Raw genomic sequence first — 19955 nt, 5'->3', positions numbered from 1 at the left:
ATTGCGGGACATGACAGCAGCCCGCACAGCTGTGGCTGTCTGCTTCCATTACCATTAACCCCCTCTGGTAGCACCCCTTCCCCAGAAGAGCCTCCAGGTTCCACCACAGGCGCAGACACCCCTTCCCCTGCTGTTCCCTCTGTTCCCCCACCCCCACGGATTCCTCTAAACCCACCGACTGAAACCTCTTACCCTAATTTAAAACAGTCCTGCCCCCAAGTGACAGCACTGTAATCCGTGTCTAGTGGCAAGGAAAGGGGGAGAGGGATATTGTGCTCCATTCACTGACTGAACTCAAGGAGGGAGTGAATGAGAGAGCGAGTGAGAGAGAGAGAGGGAGAGAGAGAGAGGTGGGGAGAAGGAGAGAGGGATACAAAGAGAGTATCTGCTCATCAAATGAGCATATCCAGGGAGTGAGCGGCACAGGCAGGACACGCAGTCAGCTGTAATTACCCGAGGATTCTTTAATGAAAAGCTGGATTATGAGGACTGGAGAAGCAGTCGGCAGATATTGAAAGGACGGATTAGAGGCTTTTCAGTCCGCCTTCCCTCCAGGATGGGGATAGACCGGCGGCGGAGAGCTTCTCTGGCGCTCACCTTGAACTTCATCGCCCTCCTGTTCGCTGTCTCCGCTCTCACCACCAGCTACTGGTGCGAGGGCACCAGGAAAGTGGTGAAGCCGTTCTGCACTGGGCCCTTCACTCCCAAGCAGCCCTACTGCATCAGATACAACAGCTCCAACCTCAACGACAGCCGCCTGGTCCAGTACATCTGGGAGACTGGGGAGGATAAGTTTCTCATCAGAAAGTTCCACACGGGTATCTGGTTCTCCTGCGAGCAGAATGTCAACTTGATCGGTAAGTGCTACTGGAAAAACGCACAGCATGACTTGCAGATGCCCTCAGTCTTTAAGACATTTGTGGAGCAAACTTTTCAGACACAGTACTGGACATTACAGTACTCGGTAGCTAGTTTTCTTCTTGTTTCCTTTTTTGTGGATGTGTTCCTTTCATTATACACATTTGTTAAATGGAAAGAAAACAGCTTTGTGTCAAAGAATTGAAGGGCATGTCATTATCTGTACAGGACTGATCAGTCAATCATAAACCTGCAACATATACATCATCCTTCACAGACATTTTGAGCTGAGCAGTGAAATATTGTTTCAACTTTTAATATGTTCTATTGCCACTCTGTCTTCTCCTAACAAAACTGTTGAGTGTTTCCTCATAACAAGGTAGTATAATGCTTGTCAGTTTAGTATTTTATTAAGAGCTTGTACATTTCACGGAAAAGCACAGATATCCCGTGAGAGATTAACCACTAAGAGGAGAGATCAGCAATATTACAGTTCAAAACATCAGAAATAATTTCAGATAAGATTGCTTACATGCTTACAAGTAACTATAAATATGACGATCACTTAGAAAACACTGCTGAGATTTTACACTTAAGGATTTCCATGAGCTATGTGTGAATGCAGTGCACCATTATTATCCAACCACACTGCACTTGAAAGGTTGTTTTCTCTGAGAAACAGATAGTATTCTCAAATATCTTGAATCTTGGAATGGCCAAATGCCAAAAAGCAAGCTAATAAATTGATTACTGTGAAATACTGAAGGTATAAGAAAATTCCTCACAACCGTTCATCGTCTTCATCATTATCATCATCATCAACAACATTTTCTTAATCGTCATCATCCTCCTCATCCACTGTGATGTAAATAGTCAGCTTGAATGCCATTTATAACTGAATATATAAACTCATTATACTGTATGTGAATTCTCCATTTAAACAATGCAATCTCATTAGTAACTCTTCACTGGACAATGCTAATCCATTATGCTAAAGTGCATTTACTGTATGTATTTTCAGGAGAGCATTGTAGAAGTTTTCTTACTATTGCACCTTCACATGAAAGAGGTAGGTACATTGTGTGCTAGGTATTTTTCCATCATTTTAAAATATAGAAATGGAAAACTATTAACCCTATGCTTTAATATGTTTGTATTTTGTGAGTTTATTATCTGGTATGCATGCATTTTTGTGCTTTGTACTTTGTTAATTGTGGTTTATCAGTTGCTACTTTTTCTTTTTCAAGGTATTGAATCAGTCCCTAAAATAACATGGACGTGTATATGCATTGAGTCAGCTATATCTCAATAGCAAAATTGCATTCGCTGGTCAAAGTAACCAATCATATTCAAGCAATTTATTTTCATGGCTATTGCTATTGGTGCCAGATGATGAAATGTTACTTTTCAAGCCCAGTCAATCAGAATAATTGTAGGCACTTAAAATATTGGTAGATATGCATGCATCATGTTAGCATGAATATGCACCCAGGCTACACTTCATGATATATATATAGGCTACACTTCATGATACAAACAAATGTATATATTTGAAGCTTGCTTAAATACTGTGACCAACGTTATGCTTTAATTCAATGCTTTCCTCAAAAGTGGTTCTCTGTGGTGATTTTTATGATGCGACATCTCAACAGGACAATAAATAATGATCACAATTAAAATATATTTTTGGACAATCCATTCCTGCACACTCAACCACTATATTCATATAATGTTCAGCTGGAGCAGTTGATTAACAATGGTGCATAAAATTTGAACATTTTAACAGCTCCTTCAAATACTGCTCCCAAAATCATGATTTTTTTAACAGCTGTTAAAATGCTGCATTCATTAAGATTGCTCTTTCTCACATTACCTGCAGCAGCACATACAGCAAGTGTGTACAATGCACATAGAAGAAGAGCCATAATAAGTTAATGTTTCATATATAAAAATTTAAATAAAACTTATTTCTTATAAAGTATAAATACCATGGCGATACTAATAGCCAGTTACTATTAATGGGAAGAGTGTTACAGGATGGAAACTGTACACCCAGTGAAGCCTTAATGTATGACAGGAATTGCTGCAAACATTGGCTGAATGAATGCTTGGCTTTATTCACATTTTTGATAAATAAAGATAAAGATAATCAAACAAGTAGTCCTCATACCAAAGAGTCTCAGAACATGGTGAGAATGATATAAACAATTGAAGTGATGGCGAATGCAACCTAATTAAGTGAGAGACAGAGCCCTGGTGCAACAGCACCTAACATGCACCATGCATGCTGGTGGACTGCATGTACAGTAAAAAAGAGACAACACAAAACAGCATTTGTGACAGAAATTTCCCCCTTGGTGGAAACAGAAAATGCTAATCTGCTAAATTGACTAATTATTTATTGTGTTGGGTATTATTATTAGGTAAGATACTAAACTCCAATAGATGAAACTAAGCAACCTTAGTGCTGTCTTTGTCAAGCCAGAGTCATGTACTGTATGTGCTCTATTGTAAAGTGTATGAGGCCCATACAAAAATACATTTTACAGTACCATAATTGACATTTATCACAGTACCACCTCCAGCTAAACAATGGCAGCATCAATGGAAATTGCACACTTCAGGGAGCTTGGTTTTTCTATGATATTCCAAAGAATGCTCTTACTTCTCTGATTTCTTCATATTGTATGTAGAAGCAAGTCATGCTGTACTTTCAGGGCCTTGTAGTAGAAGGCCCTACGGGAAGCCAGCTGTCTCAGAACATAAGGAGAATTGTATGGAATAATGAACTTGCTCAGGCATGGAGCTGTCTGACCATTTAGCGCATTTATAAGATGGCAGCAGAATAATCAGATGATAGGTGTCAGATACAACTGCCAGCCAGATCAGTCTGTTTCTTTGCTTGGCTTCACCCCATTTATTTCCTGATCAATACCTATTTCATTACATTAACCAACTAATAAATTGAACATTTACAATAACCCCTGCAGTATACCTCTTCTCATGACAATCCATCTAATTTAAAAATATTTCTAGAACCTTCAGAGATATTCCCAGTTTTCCAATTATGCACATGATAAAAATCAGGTTTGTAATCTTTTGTAGCAGTAAACTGATGGAATCAACCAACATCAATCTATATCTGATTTAAGATTACAGTAATTATGTTTATTAAATATACAAACAGCATGGTCATTTGAAAAATGTATACATAACAGTTACCCTCACAAATGTAGTTAATACTAATTAACTAAAAAATTCAACTAAAACACTAAAAGGAAAATAAGTAATAAAAAAGACCAATTGAATCCAATTTAAATTGCGAGAGAGAGAGAGAATAACAGAGTAAGGCAGACTTTGCTCGGGGAACTTTGAACACAATAATGGCATAAACAAAACAAATTTAAAAATATATATTCTCTCGGGAAGAGTGGGGTAAGTTGTCACAATGATACACATGACATAACAGCTGTCACAAGATGGCATAACAGATGATGTCAGTTGATGTCAAATTATATAAAGGGGGGTTCAAGTAAAGTGTTACCAACTGTTTTTAGGAATTTATGTTCAAAATTATATTTTTGTACTAAGTAGAGGAGAGAATAAAATGCATTTTCATACAGTTGCAGTCATATATTAAGCTGACCTTGAGATATAGTCAACATTAGCACACGTCAGTTTGGGGAAGTTGTCTCAATGACTTTGGGGGAAGGTGTCACATTGTGATATTGTATAATCAGCAACTAGGCTTCTTGTACTAGTACTAATGTTATAGTAAATGGATTATTAACAGGGATATTATGGACATATCCCTGGCCTACACTAGACATACTATCAAATTGATGCCCGGCAACTTATACGTGGCAGAACTATGAATCTTGATTCTTATTTTTCTGAGTTTGATTCGTCAGATATACAGAAGACTACAACTGCCACATGCCACAGTGCTCTGTTGCTGTTCATGTCTGCGGTTATTGATGAGTCGAGGGGGGGCGGGGGGTTGGTGCACTGCTGACATTAACGGGGGTGCCTGTAATTGGCATGACATTTATTCCATTGTGATGTATTGCGCCCATGAAATGTGAAAAAGAGTGAGAGTGTGACATATGCCCTGCTCCCCCCCACTCCAAGGTGCCCTATGTAATGCCCAACTTCAAAATCAATGTAGCAATACAATACAGCTTTCCATTCAACATTCATGAATACTTAACCCTTCAGGGATTGAGGACATTGACTTTGATTTCTGGGTTGAAACACTTGAAGGAAGGCAAGGTACATTTATGGCAAGGACTAGCTTACAAAAGAACTGAAAAAATAATTGTTACCAAAGTAACCCTAAACTGTCTACTTAAAAGTAACCCTTAGTACCATAATACCACAATAAAGATATTTGTTGTTTTAGCCTATTTCTAAGGAGACCAAACAAGAATCAGTAAGGGGGTATAGTTCAGCTTAGCTATTGAACACATCTACCAAAAAGGGAAATGACAATGAAGGTGATGTTTGTAATAATGTTAAGTCCACCCAGTATCAAAATTCTCATTCTTGGTCAAAGAATATAGCTAATGTGATAGGGCAGACACAACACAGACCTCTGCTGTTGTCTGGCTACAACCCCATAAATGTAAATGCCAGGCTAGAAGGCCTCAACAGCCATTACCTATAAGGAAATTAAAACATTCAATTGATTTGTTCAGCTGAATGTCACAGCTTGGACATTTAAACTTTAATTCAAAAAGGCTTTTGTACTGTTTCATCAGATAGGTAATAAAACCTTCCCCGAGAGGATACGCTATAAAACTAGATTTGTGTGCATAGATAAGGGCCTCACTGTATCTTTCTTTTAACGGCCTAAGATATTTCCATGCTTTTTTGGGAAGGGAAGTTGGGAAAGAGGTAGAGATTGCTTTAGGCACAAACAAATAGATCAAAAATTATAATAAATAAAAGTACTCCAGTAAAGGCAATTATCATGTACAGTAATCATTGAGAAAATTTTAAAATGTCCCACCCTATATATATATATATATATATATATATACATACATATATACACACTGTATTAGGTACAGTGCTCATTAATGCCTGCTTCTTGAAACAGCAAATCATGCGGCTGCAGCTCATAGAGAAATGAAGACATTTGGTGAAGAGGTTTGGTTGTTATTTGACCAAATATTAGAATGGACAGGACATATGATCTAAGCAACTTTGACACTGGTGTGATTGTTGGTGCCAGATGTGGTGCGCTATAGCATCTACAGTTTAAAGCTAACATTAAGGCATAAATGCTCAAAAAGCAGCCGTTATGTGGTGAGCAGAAGGGCATCTCTAAAAAAACAATGCATTGAACCATGGACCGGATGGGCTACAGCAGCAGAAGACCACACCAGGTTCCATGCCTGTCAGCTATGGATACTCCCAGTAGGATAATGCACCATGTTGCAAAGCACACATCATCTCAAGCTGGTTCCACAAACATGACAGTGTAGTCCAATGCCCTACACAGTGCCCTGATCTCAATCCAGTAGAGCACCTTTGGGATGAAGTGGAACTTGGTGCTTAATGTTTAAGTAAGTTAGGTACAATAGCTTATTTCAGACTTCTAACGATCAAGAGAGGAATTGCAACAACAAACACCTCAAACCACAACATTGTTCATCCCACTCCTTCTCTATGAACGCGCTGATGTTGAAATGCCATTGGCTGTGGCAATTAGAACCAATTTTTTACCAATGAGCTTGAATAATTGTACAGCTATACAATGTTTTGGTACAGAGTGACGGCCCGTTGAGTCTATACTTTGAAACCCAAATTTAAGGGCTATAAGGGTGAGTCAACATGCCAGTGAGCCTTTTTCAATGATAGGAAAGGATTGTAAGAATGTTTTAACACACAAATACAAATTACATATTATACCTGTAAGTAATTAATGTTTTTGTTAGATTTGTTTTCAGTACTTTGTTGAATCCTTGCCACAAAGAATTCAGATCGTTCTGGATTGTCCGACCTGGTACTAGATAGGTGTCTCTAATAAAGTAGCGACATGGTGTAGCGTTGGAAGCTAAGCGGAGAGCCAGGCGCGACCAAAGGTAGAACCTTTTTTAACCGACACGCGAACGTGTCAGTCACTAAATCCCAGGGAGAACCGAAATAGGGATACCCAGCTAGGAACAGGACTTCTCCCGGAACAATGGGAGGAAAGGAAATTAAACAAACCAAACTTAGAAATCGTAAACAGAGAAGTAGCTCAAAAACGGCTAGAGAACGTAAAACAACCCTTAAATAACTAGGGCGATCCAATACTTTGGTACCGTGCCAAATAGCTGGGCACTGAGTGAAAACCAAAAGAAAATACAACCTAGCGAGAAAAGCTAGGCACGAAAATAAAAACCTCGAGGCGCAGCTCGGGACAAAAATGCAAACCAAAATACAACACCGGGGACAACGTCCCTCTACCATCGACTCACACGAGTCCAAAAGAAAAACAAAACCCTTGAGGAAGGCGCCAGCACACACAACACTTCCAGCTGTACGCCTTCCTTACCTTTTAGATATTTCTCCTTTTTTAGCAATGAGAGAATTATCCACCAGCACCGTACCTGACTCGTATAGGGTTAGAGTCTACCGGGCGCTTTACCGGCTTTGTGCCAAGGGCGAACGGTTGAACACAAAAGCACAGAAACTAGTCCCTGCTGGTCTTAAATACTCTCCCGGGAGGTAATTCCCCTGGCGTAAACGAGGAACAGGTGGAAACAATAATCCTCGGCCAACTAGTGGCACCAGTGAGAATTACCTCCCACCATGACAGGACCCCCCTACTAAGGAGCGACCCCAGACGCTCCTTTAGCCCCCCGCCTGTGAAACTCACGAATCAGTTCGGGGTCTAAAATGTCCCTAGAGGGAACCCAACAGCGTTCCTCCGGCCCGAAACCTTCCCAATCTATAAGGTATTGTCTCCCTCTGCCTACGCGACGTTCCGCCAGGATGCGACGGACGGTGTAGACCGGGCCCCCGTCAATTAATCGAGGGGGTGGTGGAGGAACTTCCGCAGGTGCCAGTACGCTCGTCGACACGGGCTTGAGACGGGAAACATGGAAGGTAGGGTGGATCCTCATAGAGCGAGGCAACTGGAGGCGCACCGTGACGGGGTTGATCTTCCTAATAATTTTAAAAGGCCCCACGTATCGAGGGGCAAGCTTACGCGACTCGACCCTCAAGGGCAGATCACGTGTGGACAGCCATACCCGCTGCCCCACCCTATAGCAGGGCGCTGCTCGACGACGCCTGTCGGCCAGCCTTTTCTGGTTGGCCGTAGCTCTTAAAAGGGCCACTCGCACTTTCCTCCATGTGGCCCGGCACCGCCGAACAAAGGCCTCAGCAGAGGGCACTGCGCCCCCTCTCTCTAGCTCCGGGAACAGAGGCGGGGGATAGCCAAATTGTACCTCAAACGGTGAGAGACCTGTGGACACATTTAGTAACGTATTGTGGGCGTACTCCGCCCACGTGAGCTGGCGGCTCCACGACGTGGGGTTGTCCATAGCCAGACACCGGAGCGTGTTCTCGAGAGTTTGGTTAGTGCGTTCTGTCTGTCCGTTGGTCTCTGGGTGGAAGCCAGACGAAAGGCTCACCGAGGCCCCCAACAGAGAGCAGAACGCACGCCAGAACCGGGAAGCGAACTGGGGTCCGCGATCAGAAACCACGTCCTGTGGGAGACCGTGAAGTCTAAACACATGATCTACCACCAACCTAGCGGTCTCCCCTGCTGATGGTAATCTTGGCAGTGCCACAAAATGAGCCGCCTTGGAAAAACGGTCCACCACCACTAGAATGACCGTTTTACCGTCCGATGGTGGCAACCCCGTGATAAAGTCTAGTGCGATGTGACTCCATGGGCGCTTCGGGATGGGTAACGGACGTAGCCACCCTGATGGTGGTCGATGGGAGCCCTTGCTGCGTGCGCAAACTGGACACGCGGCCACGAATTCCCGGACATCCTTTTCCATCCCGGGCCACCAGAACCGTCGAGACACCAAATCTTTGGTGCGGTGGACCCCGGGATGCCCCGCCAGCCGTGAGGCATGTCCCCATTGTAGTACTTGGGAACGGACCCCCGCAGGCACAAAAAGGCTACTAGGTGGACCCCCCCCTGGACCCGGATCTTGGCGCAGTGCTCTCCGCACTGCCGACTCCACCTTCCAAACCACAGGCGCCACAATTTGAGCCCCGGACAGAATGGGTTCAGGCTCGTGCTCCCTATCCGCCTTGTCAAAAACCTGTGAGAGGGCATCTGGCTTGGTGTTCTTGGACCCGGGGCGGTACGTCACAGTAAAAGAAAAACGCGCAAAAAACAGCGCCCAGCGGGCCTGGCGCGAGTTGCGAGTCTTAGCCGATTGAATATACTCCAAGTTTTTATGGTCTGTCCACACTGTGAACGGATGCTCCGCCCCCTCCAGCCAATGCCGCCACTCCTCCAAAGCTAGTTTGACCGCTAGCAGCTCCTTGTCTCCCACATCGTAGTTTCTCTCGGGTTGGGACAGCGACCGCGAGAAAAACGCACAAGGGTGCACCTTTTGGTCTTGGGGGGACCGTTGAGACAAAATAGCCCCTACCCCCAGCTCAGAGGCGTCAACCTCTACAATGAATGGTAGGGAGGGATTCGGAGTTATTAAAATAGGTTCCGAACAGAACCTATTCTTTAATTCAATGAACGCAGCTTCCGCACGAGCTGTCCATACAAAACGCGTCGGGACCTTCTTTGTGAGCGCGGTAATGGGTGCGACTACGGTGCTAAAATTACGGATAAAACGACGGTAAAAATTGGCGAAGCCTAGGAACCTCTGCACCTGCTTAACCGATTCCGGGGTAGGCCAATTCTTTACCGCAGAGATTTTATTCGGGTCCATCTCTGTTTTCCCCGCAGATACAATGAACCCCAGGAAAGATACCGAATTAGCGTGAAACACGCACTTTTCAGCCTTCACAAAAAGGCGAGCCTCCAAAAGACGCGACAACACTAGTCTCACGTGGCGAATATGCTCAGAGATAGTGGCAGAGAAGATCAGGATATCATCCAGATAGACGAATACAAACCTCTCCAGCATTTCTCTGAGCACATCATTTACTAACGCCTGAAACACTGCGGGGGCGTTGGTAAGACCGAATGGCATGACGCGATACTCATAATGGCCAGAGTGTGTGTTAAACGCGGTCTTCCATTCGTCGCCCTCTCGTATGCGAACCAAATTGTACGCGTTACGGAGATCTAATTTTGTGAACACCGATGCCGCCTGCAGGCGCTCAAACGCAGAGTTCATCAGCGGTAAGGGATATCTATTCTTGACTGTGATCGCGTTTAGTCCCCGGTAATCAATACATGGCCTAAGACTGCCATCCTTCTTTTTAACAAAAAAAAATCCCGCTCCCGCTGGTGACGATGATGGTCTGATAAAACCATTCGCTAAGGCTTCGCGAATGTATTCTTTCATTGCCTTGCTCTCAGGCACTGACAAAGAATAGAGTGCGCCCCGGGGTGGGACTGTCCCTGGGTGTAACTCGATCACACAGTCGTATGACCGATGCGGTGGTAGTGTGGTCGCGCGCTGCTTGCTGAATACCTCTGCCAGCTCGCCATATACCCTCGGAACGTTGGTTGGTAGCGGAAATTCGATAGCCCCAACCATACGTTCCTCACCCCCACTACCTGAGGTCTGAAACAAGCTCTCAGTGTCCCAATCAGAGCCCTCACTGCCCTCCCCGTCGTCAGTAAGACGATTCCAATCACACATGGAGTCCCACTCCAGACTCCCCTCCTGCTCCTCCTCCCCCTCAGGTACCCAGACACTAGGATTATGGGGCTCCCTAGCCTCCTCCTCGTCCAATTCGGACCCTATGTCAGTCTCAATAGGAGGGGTCGAGGAGTTATACACATGATTGGAGTGCTCATCACACTGCGGACCCCACCGGGACACCGGGTTGCTCCCGTTACCCCAGTTTATTTGTGGCTGATGCTTTACCAACCAGACATGTCCTAAAATAATCGGATAAACCGGAGATTCCACCAAATAAAAATATATACGTTCCCGGTGCCCCCCAAACGGGATACGCATAACCACTCGCTCCGTTTTGTGACGAACCACCCCGGAACCCAATGGGCGGCCGTCCAGCGCCGTAATGGATTGGGGCTGCGGTATAGACCGAACCGGCAGATTATTTTGCCTAGCCCACTGACGGTCAATAAAGTTGTCCACTGCCCCAGAGTCGATAAAAGCTTCTGTCCTCACTACGGCCCCCTTCCACGTCAGTTCGACGGGAAGCACTGTGCGAAAGCTAATACCTGCACCTGGTCCCACTAGTGACTCTCGCTCCACTAGTGGGACTGCTCTTTTGCTTTCCGGTTAGGACAGTTCTTTATTAAGTGCCCTGGCCGTTTACAAAAGAAGCACAACCATTCTCTCCCAGGCCGCCTCCTAGGACGCGCCAGCGTGGTGCTGTCAAGCTGCATGGGTTCCTCCAATTTGTGTTCCCCCTGTCTCTGCTCCGCCTCTGTAAACTGGCTCAGGGAGGGCGGAACCGGCCAATTGAAACTACCCATTCTGCCGGCTCTCTCTCGCTCACGTTCCCGAACCCGGTTATCAATACGAATCGCTGTCGATATTAGTGAGCCTAAATTCCCCGGTGGCTCCACTGTGGCCAGCGCGTCCCTGACCGAGTCTGACAGTGCACATGTAAAGAGTGTCATTAGCGGTTCGTCCGCCCACCCCGTCTCCCCTGCCAGAGCCTGGAACGCCACTGAAAACTCTGCCACACTCTGAGTTCCCTGCCTCATCCACGTTAATCGGGCCGCCGCCTCTTTACCCGTGACATTGTGGTCGAATACTCTTGTCATCTCCTGCATTAGGAGCTGGGAGCTGCTCATTAGGGGGGATTGTGCCCGAATCAGCGGATCTGCCCAGGCCAGAGCGGTCCCGGTCAACAGGGATAAAATAAACGCTACTTGGGAATCCTCGGTTGAGAATCGTGAGGGTTGGGCTTTAAAAAAAATTAAGCACTGGGAAAGAAACCCCCTACATCTACCCGCCTCTCCCCCGTACCGCAGCGGCAACTGTAACTTAGGTTCCCGTATTAGTGGTGAACTGGGCTGGGATGCGGATCCCGTAGAAGGGGAGGAAGTGAGTGGCTGAGGGTTGTAGGGATGTGGTGCCTGAGCTTGTGGGGAATGGAACTCGCTTGCCAGTAATCGAAAACTATCGGCAAGCTCCATCAACACCTCTTGCTGCCTGCCCAGCCTAGACAGGATCTCGTCCTGCCTCTGAAAAACCATGGTCTGCTGCTCGGTGGTAGCTGTCTGCTGGGTGTGCAATTCCTGCAGCGCCTGCCCCTGCCTAGCTAGCATAGCCTGCTGAGCGGCTACCACCGCTTCTAGTGGGGAGTCTCCCATCTCCCTTCCAGTACTGGTCGCTGGTCTCTCCATGGTGGCTTTTGTGTTCTGTAGCGTTGGAAGCTAAGCGGAGAGCCAGGCGCGACCAAAGGTAGAACCTTTTTTAACCGACACGCGAACGTGTCAGTCACTAAATCCCAGGGAGAACCGAAATAGGGATACCCAGCTAGGAACAGGACTTCTCCCGGAACAATGGGAGGAAAGGAAATTAAACAAACCAAACTTAGAAATCGTAAACAGAGAAGTAGCTCAAAAACGGCTAGAGAACGTAAAACAACCCTTAAATAACTAGGGCGATCCAATACTTTGGTACCGTGCCAAATAGCTGGGCACTGAGTGAAAACCAAAAGAAAATACAACCTAGCGAGAAAAGCTAGGCACGAAAATAAAAACCTCGAGGCGCAGCTCGGGACAAAAATGCAAACCAAAATACAACACCGGGGACAACGTCCCTCTACCATCGACTCACACGAGTCCAAAAGAAAAACAAAACCCTTGAGGAAGGCGCCAGCACACACAACACTTCCAGCTGTACGCCTTCCTTACCTTTTAGATATTTCTCCTTTTTTAGCAATGAGAGAATTATCCACCAGCACCGTACCTGACTCGTATAGGGTTAGAGTCTACCGGGCGCTTTACCGGCTTTGTGCCAAGGGCGAACGGTTGAACACAAAAGCACAGAAACTAGTCCCTGCTGGTCTTAAATACTCTCCCGGGAGGTAATTCCCCTGGCGTAAACGAGGAACAGGTGGAAACAATAATCCTCGGCCAACTAGTGGCACCAGTGAGAATTACCTCCCACCATGACACATGGTGTATATTATGTGTAGTGATGATATTGTTGCATGGTATAGCTAGTATTGCGATGATTCAGCAGACAATTATATGATGTGGTACTGTTCTATGACTACTGTAATAATTAGTACATTCTTATCATTGTCAAGATATGTTTTCTTCCTGGCACAAGTGCAATGCAACTCTCAAGAGGTAGTAGATTTGAATTTAGAGAAGACTACTCATGAGCAGACCATCAGTGTAGATTGTCTGTAACTGAAGAGCAGGTAATATTTCCCAATAGTGCTCCAACCTTCAGCTGATTCCACACCAAGAAAAATTGATATTTACATATATTGTAAGAGACATTCTGCCTTCGCCAAAGAGAGATCCATCTTTCCCTTGTCAAAAACTCAATGAGAACCTAAAAACCAGTCTATTATGAGGTGAGTTGGTTTCCCTTTGTGAGTTTTTGTTTGTTTGTTTGTTTTGTGTATAATGGATTTCCTCCCTCAGAGATGAAACGCTGTGCCCTACTCTCGACTCCTCGCAGGTGTTCTGTGGCTGTGCATTGTGGCTGAGTGTCTCTACATCGTTCTGCTGGCGACCGGTGGGATCCTCATGTCAATAGAGGTCTGTCATTACGGCAACGTTATTGATGGGCTCAAGCTGAATGCGTTTGCTGCAATATTTACCGTCCTGTCAGGTAATTTCACAGTAAAGATCACCTGCCTCTTATATGTCCTTGCTCTTGATTAAAATTTCACTGTTCGTATTAACCTCTATCTCCTCTAGCATAGCAGATGGGGGTAAAGCAGTCTAGGAAATCGAGCACATATCCAGTATCCAGAAAATAATTCACTGCCATTGCACTGGGGAAATTATTCCGATGGCTTGTAGCCTATAAAAGTTTTACAGTCTAGCTTTTTAATATGTGAGCTGTACATTATTAGAATTTTGTATGAATTGTATAAAATGATTGAAAATTGACTGCCACACCCCATACTTCTCAGCATTCATCCAGTAAAAGTGTCACAGTCAGGTCGGAATTAAGCTTGTTTTCAGTATTTGGGGAGCACATCTGAATTTTAGGAAGTGACTTGTTAGTCATTTTTATTCAGGAGTCCTGGTATTCAGTATTAAGTCATACATTTCTAATGGAAGACCTCAGGGTGCAGGGAAAAGAAGATAAATACATTTCCACATTTCACATTTCACATTCTGTTACTTCCAAAGTTTCCTTTGTGTTGAAATTGACATGTAAATTTGTATTAGAGCCATTCACTCTCTGATTGAGAGTGAGTTGCTGCTGGCTCAAGCCCACAAATATAGCACAGAGCCCTCGTGGGGGACCAGGGGTGCCCCTGCCTGAGCTGCTAAATTGAAACTAATGATGTAAATTCCTCCACTGCAACATGACCGATGTGCTGTTCTCGATTCTGATTAAGAAAAGCCCAGTTAAGACTTGTTTTGGCAGTTTCCCAGAGACCTTGATAATACTCAAAGGCGGTGGGGTATTATATAACCATGCCTCCCACTGTGATGCAGAACTCCATCCAGCAGGGGCAGGAGTGAGTCACCAAAAAGACATTGATGAAAGAGAGCATGTAAATATGAGCTCTGTCAAATGTGATGTTCATGAATAAAACATGATTTCTTATTTTTATGACAGAAGATGTATGTGCTCAATTTATTAGAATTAACCTCCTAAGACCCGCACTCTTTTTTGGTATGCAGTTTTAATTTCTCTTTGCTATTTGGGCTTATTGGGACCTGATAAGTATAAAAACTAAGCATCATCTTTTGACATGATGTAGTTTTTGAGAAAAATGATGTCCACATATGTGGACTCTCGGTCTTAAGAATTAAGTATTATGGTTGTACAGCCCAAAATGTGGAGTCCAAGCATGTGTACGCCAGGTCTTAGGAGGTTAATTCTGTCAGACTAAATTACGTTACAGTATTACTATTCTACCAAGGCTTTGGAATAGAATGTACTGACATTAATCTGAGAACCATAAAGGAAGTATAGCAGACACATATCCAGAATAAAGTAAATGTGTGTACGGTGCATTCAGTGCTTTTTATTTTTAATTAATTAAATAGGCCGAAATTAGGGGTTGTCACTTACTGAAGAGTAGACAGAGATCAGGAACGCTGTCACTGAGAAAGAACACTACGAGTGAGACAAAAGAATTGATGAACTGTGCCTCAAATTCCTGCTCCTTCAGATCACGTGGTTTATAAATCGAGTTAACAGTTTTTTCTCAAATGGTAGTTCAGTCCACTTTATCAATGCCCTTCTCAAACAATTATCGCATTTGCTCCACCTCCATAAGTAATTGCCACTAATTAAGCACAGACGATGACTGACAGCAATGTTTATAAGCGACACTCACATGTTAAATTTAGTTTGATTACTAACTACAGTGGACATGCTGCAGTATTCTGAAATGCAGTGCTTGAGTATGATAGGGGGTTTCTTAAGAAGCAGTGGGAAATGCACACATAAATGAGAGTAGTTATATAACATTAAAAAAAAAAAGAATGATTCAGCGAAATGACTAATCATGGTCTTCAATCAGGACCTTAAGCAGAATCAGTGCTGGGCTAAAACTAAAATCTGTGCCCACACTAGCCCTTTTAGATAAAATTCCACACCCCTGCTATATATGGATGCATTTCTTTTTTTACTACGATGATACTCAATCCTGGTCCTGGAGAACCACATTGTCTGCTGGTTTTTGTGTTTTAAGCAAATGAGAATGTATCACAGATAGTTTTATTCAAAACAAAAATGTACAAAGAATTGCCCTTTATAGTGTAGACACTGCAGTATACCTGCTTAGACACTGCAGCAGGAGACCCAATATGATGCAAGCCAGTGAACGTGATGTGCATGTCTGTTGAAAAACCTAAATCATTGCCCACAGCATATTCAAAGCATGATACATATTCTGTACAGCCCACAGTAGCTGGTACGTATTGGTGAGGAGTACTTGAATTGGGATAATTAAATTGAGTAATTCTGTATCCACTTTAGTAATGTCTAATGTCATTCAGAACCACATAGCCTTACACCACAGGGAAATCTAGAGGGTTGTTTTTCCCCTTAATTGAAAGCTATTGTTGGGTGATACTGAATTTCCTCTCCCATTTCAGCTGAATATTTTAAAAACCCATTTATCCATGTAATGTGTCAAATATAATGGCATCCAATCATAATTTTGTACAGTTGGAACCCCTATAGATGAACCCCAGTAGATGATGCTACTTCATACAATTTCTATCCAATGCTGGCACCTTGTGGTTAACAATATGAATTACAACAGCTTCTGGTAGTTGCAAGAAAACCAGGTGCGACTGGCCATTTAAATTCATTTAGCTGGTTTACACATTAAAAAGATGATGTAGAGAAGAGGGAAGTTGTGTGATGATTGAATTGTGCAATAAGAGTGAAACTAGCACAAATAAAAAAATGATAATATAAATCATATAAAAGATGAAATAAATATGAAGCCTGCACACTACGTGAAAATCTATAATAAAAAATATCGGAAATTGAACTATGATAAACAGGTGCATGAAAATGTTTGGGAACATTTTTTGTGGGAACAACAGTATATACAGGAAGTTTTCTGCCCGCTTTTGAAAATAAATTCCTGATATCAATATCATCAAAATTATGCATGGAAGCATAGTTTATCTTATGATACAATGTTTTTTTGTGGTTTTGTTTGGGCATTTTTATAGACTGTTCTGAACTCTGAAACCACTCCTGGTCTGCTTGGTCTCACAGGGCTTTTGGGAATGGTGGCCCACATGATGTTTACCACAGCCTTCCAGTTAACAGTGAGTCTGGGGCCTGAAGACTGGAAGCCACAGACCTGGGACTACAGTTGGTCCTACATGTAAGGTTACAGTATTCAAATATGTAATAGCAATACTATCTAATATTTGGTAGCATAGCCCTTAAAGGCAACACCTGCATCGAATCTATGACACATTGACATCACAAAACATTTGCTATCTTCTTTGGAAATGCCTTTTTAAGCTTTGACTGCAACTGCTTTCAGTTTACCTTTGTTTGGTGGGGCTTTTGTCTTCCCCCTCCTCTTCAGCATGTGAAATACAGTGCATCCGGAAATTATTCACAGCACTTCACTTTTTCCACATTTTGTTATGTTACAGCCTTATTCCAAAATGTATGAAATTCATTTTTTTCCTCCAAATTCTACACGCAATACCCCATAATGACAACATTAAAAAAGTTTTTATTAAATTTATTACATTTATTAAAAATAAAAAACTAAGAAATCACATGTACATAAGTATTCACAGCCTTTGCCATGAAGCTCAAAATTGAGCTCAGGTGCATCCTGTTTCCACTAATCAACCTTGAGATGTTTCTACAGCTTAATTGGAGTCCACCTGTGGTAAATTCAGTTGATTGGACATGATTTGGAAAGGCACACACCTGTCTATATAAGGTCCCACAGTTGACAGTGCATGTCGGAGCAAAAACCAAGCATGAAGTCAAAGGAATTGTCTCGAGGCACAAATCTGGGGAAGGGTACAGAAACATTTCTGCTGCTTTGAAGGTCCCAATGAGCACAGTGGCCTCCATCATCCGTAAATGGAAGAAGTTGGGAACCACCAGGACTCTTCCTAGAGCTGGCCGCCCGTCAAAACTGAGCAATCGGGGGAGAAGGGCCGTAGTCAGGGAGGTGACCTAGAACCTGATGGTCACTCTGTCAGAGATCCAGCGTTCCTCTGTGGAGAGAGGAGAACCTTCCAGAAGGACAACCATCTCTGCAACAATCCCCCAATCAGGCCTGTATGGTAGAGTGGCCAGATGGAAGCCACTCCTTAGTAAAAGGCACATGGCAGCCCGCCTGGAGTTTGCCAAAAGGCACCTGAAGGACTTTCAGACCATGAGAATGAGACAAAGATTGAACTCTTTGGCATGAATGCCAGGCATCATGTTTGGAGGAAACCAGGCACCGCTCATCACCTGGTGGTGGCAGCATCATGCTGTGGGGATGTTTTTCAGCTGCAGGAACTGGGAGACTAGTCAGGATTGAGGGAAAGATGAATGCAGCAATGTACAGAGACATCCTGGATGAAAACCTGCTCCAGAGCGCTCTTGACCTCAGACTGGGGCGACGGTTCATCTTTCAGCAGGACAACGACCCTAAGCACACAGCCAAGATATCAAAGGAGTGGCTTCAGGACAACTCTGTGAATGTTCTTAAGTGGCCCAGCCAGAGCCCAGACTTGAATCCGATTGAACATCTCTGGAGAGATCTGAAAATGGCTGTGCACTGACGCTCCCCAACCAACCTGATGGAGCGTGAGGTGCTGCAAAGAGGAATGGGCGAAACTGCCCAAAGATAGGTGTGCCAAGCTTGTGGCATCATATTCAAAAAGACTTGAGGCTGTAATTGCTGCCAAAGGTGCATCAACAAAGTATTGAGCAAAGGCTGTGAATACTTATGTGTATGTGATTTCTTAGTTTTTTATTTTTAATAGATTTGCAAAAATTTCAAAAACTGTCATTATGGGGTGTTGTGTGTATAATTTTGAGGAAAAAGTGAAGCGCTGTGAATACTTTCCGTACTTTCAATCCAAAGTGTATTAAAAAAATGCCCTTAGATTAACCACCCGTGAATTGTTTGGTTATGAATCAAAAAATGGGGAGCAATTAACTTTGCATCTCCACTGCAAGTATCAAGAGAACATTTCTAGGTTTAAACTGTATGATGTGTTATTCTGTTCACAATAGTCATGTTAGCTCCTTCTTCAATACTAACGGCCTGCTTTTTGCCCAGCCTGGCATGGAGTTCCTTCACCGCCTGCATGGCCTCCTCAGTGACGACCATCAACAGGTACACAAAGACTATCCTGGAGTTCAAACATAAGCGGAGAAACATCGAGAAGAACCTGAAAATCAAGCAGAAGCTGCTGGACCTCGACTCTCCTGACCAGGTGTGGGACATGTACATCAGCTCGGTGCCCAGCACGGCTGAAGAGCTGCTGGACCTCTCCAGCAATGGCCGCAAGCTGTCCAACACCTCGTTCGTCCTGGATCTGAACGACCTGCCCGATCCGCAGGTGGAGGAGTACTGCTGAGGGCCCTCTTCAGGGCTGTCCTCACCGGTGCCTGGGGGTCGCTGGCTCGCTCACCGGCCCATTACCACCTGACTCTCTACACGTCTCTAATGATGTGTTGAGGAGAACGCTCATTAGAGTTAATAACTTATTTATTGCTGTTGCTTTGATTGCCTGAACATTGGATTGAGTCGATTGGATCGTCTCACGAAAACTTCAGTTGAAGTTGCAGCTGCCGTTAGAGTTTACTGTGGTCTTCGTTTTTTACGTGCAAATGCGTGTGCATGTATGAATGGAACAAATTCAATTTTGCCTTTTGTGAAACCAATTGTAAGAAAGAACAGCCAAATTTGTTTTCCTTCTAAGGGAAATATTTTTGGATGTGCATTCTGAGATGTAGTCTTCCTTTATATTGGTAAATAAAAATAGGCCTTTCCAGTGAGGAAAATTGAACTTTGAATATTCATATGTGGGAAAAAATATATCTCTGTTTTGTTAGACTGACAAACAAAGATGTGAATTAACAAAATAATATCGTGCATAATTCTTTCAATTGCTCATAGTCAACTAAATTGTCTGAAATATGTTTTCATTTTATTTTCTATTGTGAAATCATACACAAATATATAGTATATGTTGAGTAAATATATAGTATATGTTGAGTGCCTTTGTTTAAAATATGAATTAATGCATTGGTTGCAACTGCATGGTGAACATTGTATATTTTAAAATCTATCTTTAAAGCAAATGCTTTTTAATGTGATAAACCAGTTAT

At 43.6% G+C, this 19955-nt stretch overlaps 1 protein-coding gene across 1 annotated transcript; it reads left to right on the top strand.

The window, feature by feature from the left end:
* Window positions 1–430: 430 nt before the first annotated feature.
* On the top strand, window positions 431–19207 carry gsg1l2b (gsg1-like 2b). The gene is made up of 5 exons (XM_061232070.1): window positions 431–857; window positions 1880–1927; window positions 13623–13775; window positions 16869–16980; window positions 18901–19207. The coding sequence occupies exons 1-5, from the start codon at window positions 557–559 to the stop codon at window positions 19199–19201; spliced, it is 915 nt and encodes a 304-aa protein (XP_061088054.1). The 5' UTR covers window positions 431–556; the 3' UTR covers window positions 19202–19207.
* The last annotated feature ends 748 nt before the right edge of the window (window positions 19208–19955 follow it).

This window comes from Conger conger, chromosome 2, assembly GCF_963514075.1.
Source record: "Conger conger chromosome 2, fConCon1.1, whole genome shotgun sequence".
NCBI classification, from domain to species: domain Eukaryota; kingdom Metazoa; phylum Chordata; class Actinopteri; order Anguilliformes; family Congridae; genus Conger; species Conger conger.
The sequence above is the reverse complement of the archived record's forward strand: the minus strand, read 5'-3'. Positions and strand labels throughout refer to the sequence as shown.